This window comes from Acyrthosiphon pisum, chromosome X, assembly GCF_005508785.2.
Source record: "Acyrthosiphon pisum isolate AL4f chromosome X, pea_aphid_22Mar2018_4r6ur, whole genome shotgun sequence".
NCBI classification, from domain to species: Eukaryota; Metazoa; Arthropoda; class Insecta; order Hemiptera; family Aphididae; genus Acyrthosiphon; species Acyrthosiphon pisum.
Genome location: NC_042493.1, coordinates 73,634,391 through 73,643,050, shown reverse-complemented (window position 1 = coordinate 73,643,050; position 8,660 = coordinate 73,634,391). Strand labels below are relative to the sequence as shown.

Sequence of the window (8,660 nt, the reverse complement as noted above, 5' to 3'; positions counted from 1 at the left end):
TTGCATATACTATTTTTCTCATGCTCCTGAAAATCAAAATCTACAATCAGTGTTGAATACCTAGGTACTTGAGTGTTGACTGTTGAAACTTATCTATGGATAAATATATTATATATCTAATAATTTTTGATGAAAACTTCATTCATCTACTGTTATTTATATTGATATATTTTTTTTATTTGTATTTTCAACAACATAAACAATTTAATGTGCTACATACTAAGGTGCCTACATAATATAATATTAATATTATTATATTTCTTTATCGTGCGTTATATAAAACATGACGATAAACAAAATATATTATAAACCATTAAACATAGAATATATTACATAGAATTTGTAAAAACAGGAGACTTTACGAAATATCAGTTTTAGACTCAATATATCTATTGTTATTTTATTGTACTTACCTAATTTAAAAATTAATAAGCATAATAATTACTTGAAATCTTTACTAAATGTTTGTATTAGCATTCTGCATTATATAATATATAGGTTAGGGTTAGGTTTTATGTTATAATTTTCAAAATATTTATAGACATTTGAATTTTTCAATTGATTTTTAAGCTTTATTTTTATAAATGTCGATTGAAAAGTGTATGCTCGTTTAAAAAGCTTGAACATTTTCTACAAAAATGTATCACAATTTATTACAGGAATAAAAAAAAAAAAATTAAGAGTAAATCCACATTATTTTGTTTATGAGAGTTTGAAGTGCCATCTTTCATAAGATTCGTCAAAATCACGAGCATTTCCAAATTATTTTTTAGTTAAAAATGTATTAAATTTTAAATTTTATAAAATATAATGGCTTTATAATTTGCAAAATTCTTTATAAGTTTGTATTTCATAAATTTAAAAAAACTTATCAAAATAATATTTACACAGCTTATTCATTTCAAGCTGTTTATAGGTACTACTATTTTATTCACACCATATTCTACGGTATGTACATTGGCATTCGGTATATATTGACTTGAAAATTATAATGATAATAAAATAATATTATTACATAGCAATATAATATATTAATATGGTTGACTTTTCCCTAAATTATATAAATTAGCTTTTTATACACATGAATGAATTTTAGCACTTTTTGTCTTTTTGATTGGGAACAAAATGAACACGACCGTTCAGTAAAACGCTGTCTTTAAAATCTATTACAGTGAAATTTCCATATGACGAACTTCTATTTAATAAAATGTTCCGTTCAACGAAAATTTTTGGGAGCCAAACCAAATTAGTACCAAATGCGATTTTTTTTTATGCCCCACGAGACTTCGTAATATGAAAGTTTTACAGTACTTATATCTTATTGGGGACTTCGATCGATCGGACACAAAAAAACCGGACAAGTATAATATAATAACGTAATGTGGTGGCGTTCGGCACATTTTCAAGGTAAGTATGCTTAATGACCGTTACTCCGTTAATGATTTTGTATGGGCCCCATGAAATTAATTCCTCATCTGGTGTTTGACACCTCCCCTCCCCCCTTACACTCATGATAGATTATTAACCATACATCTTATAATTTATGTGTACTGTGTCTGTATAATGTATTTATTCTCAGTGGCGCCGAACTATATTTTCAAAGGGGGGGCAAGTAAAAAATTATACAGACCACCACCTCCGTTTGCGCTTGCTTCAGTGCTACATATGTATACATTAATAGCTTATTAGGAACATAATTCATAAGTAGTTTGCTGGGGTACCCACGGACCCCCACGACCCCACCCACTGAAAAAAAGAGGGGGTGGTCGCCCCTCTTGGGTTATAGGTTCGGCGCCACTGTTTATTCTTACTGCACAGTTGCAAAGGTATGTTTAGACGTGCGTGGTATAGGACTCTGTTGTAGACAACCTAAAGACACAAAGTTATACGAGTGACGAAAAATTGAATTTAGTAAGACAAAGTAGGTACTTTTAGCCAACTATATCATATGATAGTTTCAACAACCGCAATAGGTGATATCAGTATAATAGTATTAGGTACGAGATACATATTTATATAAAACGACCCTGCAACCTACACCACCGGATCGTCGTCGCCTCCACCCCCTGCCGCACGATGGTGAAGCGGGACGCCGACGACCGTCAGCTGGTCGCAAGAAATCAATACGCACGTCCTATATCAGGGTGGTCCAACCCGCAAAGCTTTTTTTTTTGGCCCCTCCGACAATTTAAAATTTAGATTTTAAATCACAATAATATTATAAAAAAATCGTAATAAGAATGTATACAATTTATACGATCTTATTACGAATTTATACAAATTATTTACGAATTGTTATACGGCGGGAGTTCCCGGGAGTCGGTCATATCGCGATAAAACATGATGAACGACGTGAATACTATTCACAATCGCACAATATCGAGCATTAAATATTTCTCTAAACTTAATCTAATCAGTAATCGACAATCGTTAAGACGTTAACCAGTCGACCCCGTGTCTATGTCGTGTGCTCGTGTGTCGTGTTCGTGTGACAGGGCCCGTGTTATTACCGTACATACGTTTTATTTTTACCATGTCTGAAAGAAAAAAAACGTAAATTTGACGATGAAAAAAGAGTGTTCAATTCAAAATGGGAACTAATGTATTTATGTATTGAGCATAACAATAAACCTATGTGCCTAATTTGTTTACAAGTTACCTATTAGCGTTCTAAAAGAATATAATATAAGTAGACATTACACGAGCATGCACAAATCATATGATAAATATACTGGGGATACTCGGCTTACATTATTAAAAGACCTTTCTTCGAAATTAACAAAACAAAAAAATGTATTTTTAAAAAAACAAATTAACGATCGTGACAATTTAATAGCATCTTATGAAGTGTGTTTAGAATTGGTAAAACAAAAAAAAGGGTTTAGAGACGGCGAATTAATTAAACGCTGTGCAATAAAAATGGAAAATGCTTTTGGAAACAAAGAAATGGCAAGTAAATTTGAAACAGTATCACTCTCTCATCAAACTGTTAGCAGAAGAGTTAATGAAATGAGTGATCATGTATCTGGAATGCTTCGTAATATAATACAGAATTGTAAGTACTATTCTTTAGCATTAGATGAAAGTAATGATATTTCCGATAACAGTCAATTAATCATTTTTATTCGAACAATTGATAAAGATTTTAATATACATAAAGAACTACTTCAAATAAAACCATTAATTACTGGAACTAGGGGTGTAGATATATTTGAAGCATTGAAAAAAATTATTTCAGATTTTGGTTCATTTGACAATTGCACCGGTATTATCACTGATGGTGCTCAAGCTATGGTTGGGATACATACTGGTTTAGTAGGAAATTTAAGGCAAATAGGGCTTAAATGTTTATTTATTCATTGTATTATTCACCAAGAAGCATTTTGTGGCAAGTTTGTTAAAATTAATGAAACTATGAAAAAAGTAATAAGCATTATTAATTTTATTCGTGGTGGTAACAAAGCTCAAAGACACAGAGCATTTATTAAATTTTTAGAAGAAATGGAGAGTGAGTATGGTGATATCCCGTTACACTGTGAAGTAAGATGGCTGAGTGCAGGGAATTGTTTGAAATCTTTTTTCGCATTGAGAAGTGAAGTTTTTGAATTTCTTAAATCTAAAAATATTGGACAACAGTTTTACGAAGACTTACAAAGTATTTCATTCATGAAGTGTATTGAGTAATATAGGACCTATATTATATGATATTCGCCCCCGCCTCCACCAGCCACTCGGTCACTACTGCTGCAGTGGTTGTACCTATACGACTTTGCGTCGCCAGAGACCACGTGATAACAGAACAGTAACAACACGCACCTTATCAGTTGAATTAAATAGTTCAAAAACCTCGGTAACAGCCACCGCAGGCTGTCCCGTCGACGACATGCCAACCAAATATTACTCAGTGTACAGTCACCGGTACATGATAAGCTGGTAAGCCATACGCACGTACATAACCATTACATTGGGTGATAGGTAGGTGATGAGATGGTGAGGTCGAATCGTCACTTGCGGCCAATGGTCAATGCAATGTTCTATTATTGTACCGTAAAGGCACTGTACGTATAGGTCGGAGGTAAACAGACGTGCGGTATTCCATCGGTGAGCTTCGATTGTAAAAGATTGTCATGGACATGAGGTATGAGGCATCCGATGATATTGAAAGTAAAGTTTTTTTCAAGAATAATGTTTACGATTTCATTTTTTTTTTAAGTGACGATTCTGGTTAGGTTGTTTTCAGGGCCATATCATTTAGGGACTGTTTACATAAGTGGATGGTTTTTTTTTTTTAAATTGACGTTGTTTTATTACTCTCATATCAATTCACTATTATTTCTTACAACTAATATTATATTTCTATAATTTGTAATTTGTTAGCATCATTTATAATATTATCATTAGCATAATAGCAGAAATGCCCAATCAGTATTAAACAATGAAAGTGGTCGAATCTAGTAAATTGATTTTTAAATCTTGTAAATTTTTACATAATTTGGTGTTTTTTTTTTGTGTCCCTGGGCATAAATTCCCAAATATAGCCCTGGTTTTATTGTTATTTATTTCGGTATTGTTATAAACAAAGAATGATATGTCAAAAACCTATTATATGCAATATAATTTTACCAATTTATGTATCAATACCTATATGATATATCTTTGTGTGCCATACTTATTTAGTATTTATTATTCATGTGCAAACGTTTTTACCGTCTAGCACATCCTCGTCTGAATTTCATATAATACAATATTATTCTTAAATTTCGTAAAAAAATCAAAACTTATAATATCTATTCATATTATGAACCACAACAACAAATAATACCTTACTTTGAATATAGACGCAGGTACAGCAAAATGACTTGTATTGGTGTCGAATAAATTGCCTATTCAGTACCTATCTTTACATATTTTTAATTAAATAATTAAACTAGGTATTATCATAGGTAGCATTTACTTTACATATTTTTATATTATATTTATAAAATTATATTATTATTTATTATATTATTAAAACTAATAGAAATTAAAAATTAGTAATTTATATAAAAAGTTAGTTTTAACTGTAATACATATAATAATTATAAACAAATTAAATATTAAAATACTTTTAAAGTTTGTAAAAGTTTATACACTTACCGAAGACGATTTAAAGGAAGTGTTATAGACGTTACTATCTATCTGTATATGTTTTTATGTTTCAGTAAATTTATTATAATTTTCTTAAAATAAATTATTTAACTTTACTGGGACTAAATACTACACTTAAGTACTATATAAGTAGGTACTTATCAAACATTCGCTTTTATGGGAAATTTTAATTATTATTCAATTATTATATCTAAGTAGACTACCACCAATATACATTTTCTATATCATTTACTTTTTTAGTATATTATTATTTTTATTATATCTTAATATATTATATTTATAGTTATTATATATCAATTACAAACACAACACATTTACAAAAATACACAATATATTTATATAATATTATATTCCTATTATAGACATGTCTCAATAATTTAAATAACACCTAAACATTAAAAATATGAAAACAAGGGATTTAATATCCATACCCAGCCTTCCTCCAAGCTTACAATACAAAGTTAATCAGAAGACTAGCGGGTAGGTATGTAGATGATTGAAAATCCTTCCTCTTATTAATACTTTAGTATGTAATAATTATAACTAAATTAAAATAATCTTTAAGATATAGTTTTATTTGTGAGTTTATAGGGTGCTATAGGATAATATATCAAACATTTTACCTGTTTAATTAACATTTCATATAAGTACTTATCTAATATCTTTAATAACAACCTTATTTGTATAGATAAATTATAGAAAAATACTGTGATAAATGAAAATACAGTCAAAATACAAATCAAGTAATCGCATAGCTATACTAAAATAGTGCAGAAGGTTCTAGATAAATTAAATAGTATTAATTTTTACTTAATTTGAGATTTAATTATTATATGATATAGTATAGTAGTATAATACTATAAATGTATTATAATACCATCTATAATGTCAATGGACCAGTTCTTGTATATTTTGATTTTAATTTTATTTGAAATATATTTATTATAATTATTTATATTTAAATTTTGAAATAACTTAAAGCAATGACACATTGACATTTGACAGTTTCAATAATCTCATTAAAAATATCTGATAAAATGTCTATTAAGTACAAACTCCTATACTTACAAAGAATCCGCAATGATGATTATATAAAAAATACATTTACTTGGACGTATGAATATTAGACAAAGATACGACGTGTGTAAACATAACTATACTGTGTAATTGTTTACTTAATAGTTATTACTAATCAAAGATTAGACTATAATTATATAGTTATACTATAGTAAATAGCGGTTATATAAAACAAGCATTAGTCATAATATTATAAGGCCATAATACTATAAGGAATTTATAATCTACATTTTCATGAATGAAAATTACTTTCGCCATTATTTGTTTTAGATTCATGTTCTTGGCTTTACAATAATTAAGTGTGTTTTTTTCTGGGTTTGATATCGTCTAATTAGATGCAAATTGGATCTATTTATAAGCTCCATGTCCCCGGCCCCCCCACTTTGGAATTTCGAAACAAAATTAACTCCATTCGTTTGTACTTTGTTTGTGCTGGTTTGTGCTTTTAATCCCGTCGTTTGTGCTCAACCCCTTCCAAAGTTATACAACTTTGAAAATTGGGGGTTAATGTGTAATACCAGGTACTCCCCATTGTTTTTGCAAATCTGATAAAAACTGTACACATAATCATTTTTGCCTCTATGGTGTTTAATCGTTATGCCAGAAAAACCCATACACTTGTGGATTAGAAAATTATTCTTTTTTTTAAGTTTGTGACATTTTCGGAAAAAAATATTTGCGACCCACCAAAAAATTTGTTATTCTTAGGGACTTATAACTTTTTCTTATTATGCTTATATTATTATTTAAAAAGCGTATTTCAAATAGATAATAGCTAACATATGAACAAATTTATTAAATTTAAATTAAATAAATATAATAATCTATCAATTATATATAAATAAATATGCAAAAAATAAATAAATTATTTAGTACCTTTTAAATTTATTTTCTAGTTTAGAACTGACGGACTAAAGTTTGTAAGCAGTTTGTAAAGGGTTTTAAAGATAAAATTTTCGTTTAGAAAACAAAAAAGAAGTAAAAAATTAATAAAAAAATCTAATATGAATAAAAAAAGATTTTTTAGCTTTATTTCTTTAAAATCTAAATCGATATATATTGATTAATACATGATTGATAGATTTTTATTCATAGACAATTTTTAAACAATTTAGGTTTTTTAGCTTCATTTCTTTATCAATTTTGATTTTTTTTAATTTTTGATTTTTTAATTTCAATTTTTTTATCAGTTGATTTTTTTGTATTTTTTTAATTTTAAATTTTACGAAATTAGATTTTTATTAATAGTCAATTTTTTTTATTCATATAAGATTATTTATTAAATTTTTTTCTTATTTTTTGTTTTCCAAGCGAAAATTTTATTTAAAAACCCTTTACAAACTGCTTACAAACTTTAGTCCGTCAGTTCTAAACTACTAAATATTTTATTTATTCTTGATATTATTTATTTTTTTGCACATTTATTTATATATAAATGATAGATTATAATATTCGTTTAATTTAAGATTGATAAATTTGTTCATTTGTTAGCTATTAATTTTTTTTAAACACGATTTTTAAATAATAATATAAGCATAATAAGAAAATGTTATAAGTCCCTAAGAATAACAAATTTTAAATTTAAAAAAAACGGTTAAAACCTTTATTTTTCATTTAAATAATATTTAGGTAAACAAAATTATAAAAAAAGGTGGGTAAGTGGATGTCGCTCTGCTGTACAGTAGATTACAAGTGGGTCACTGTATAATGGATGGTATTAAATTTGAATTCAATGATATAATATCATTGTATAAGAAAAACGATTCTGAGCGGAGACGGTATGTCAGTCTAGGTATAAGTCATAATATTATATATAGTATTAAAAAAAAATTGACCTATAATAAATTCCAAATTAATCATATCACAATATCCATTAGGTACTTATAACGCGTTATACATTAACAACAAACCGTGATACTATCATAGATATATAATAGTATACTTTAGAAGTTTCAAGTATACCCCCGAAATATATTATACAACCACAACAAAATAACTAAAATAGTTATTCCAAGATTTTAATATGTAATTTTGTCCAAATTTGAACTTAAAATGACTATAAAAATAAACTGTGTGAGTGTATTTTTTAGATTTTTTGGTAACAGAATTAATTACTTACGTCAAATCTTGTTCTAAATGTTCAATTCTTAGATACAAAAGTTGAACATTTTATAAATTTTTAACTACAAAATAATTATTCAAATTAAAATTTGATAAATTTTGTCAAAATTCGATCTTTAAATGCTTATAAAAAAAATTGTGCCTATATATTTTTAATATTTTTCAACTGCTATTGTAACAATATATCAGGAGCCTTGTATTAAATTTTTACACTTTTTGGCCCAACAGATAAAACATTATTGATATTTATAAAAAAAAAAAACTAAAAAAAATGAAAACTGACCATGTCTGTAAACAGCTCAAAAAGAGTCAAA

At 27.4% G+C, this 8,660-nt stretch overlaps 1 protein-coding gene across 1 annotated transcript; it reads left to right on the top strand.

The window, feature by feature from the left end:
- The first annotated feature begins 2,706 nt into the window (after positions 1 to 2,706).
- LOC103309444 (zinc finger MYM-type protein 6-like) lies at positions 2,707 to 3,684 on the top strand. The gene is made up of 2 exons (XM_016804379.1): positions 2,707 to 3,388; positions 3,464 to 3,684. Exons 1-2 carry the CDS (start codon positions 2,707 to 2,709, stop codon positions 3,682 to 3,684), a joined length of 903 nt encoding a protein of 300 aa, XP_016659868.1.
- The last annotated feature ends 4,976 nt before the right edge of the window (positions 3,685 to 8,660 follow it).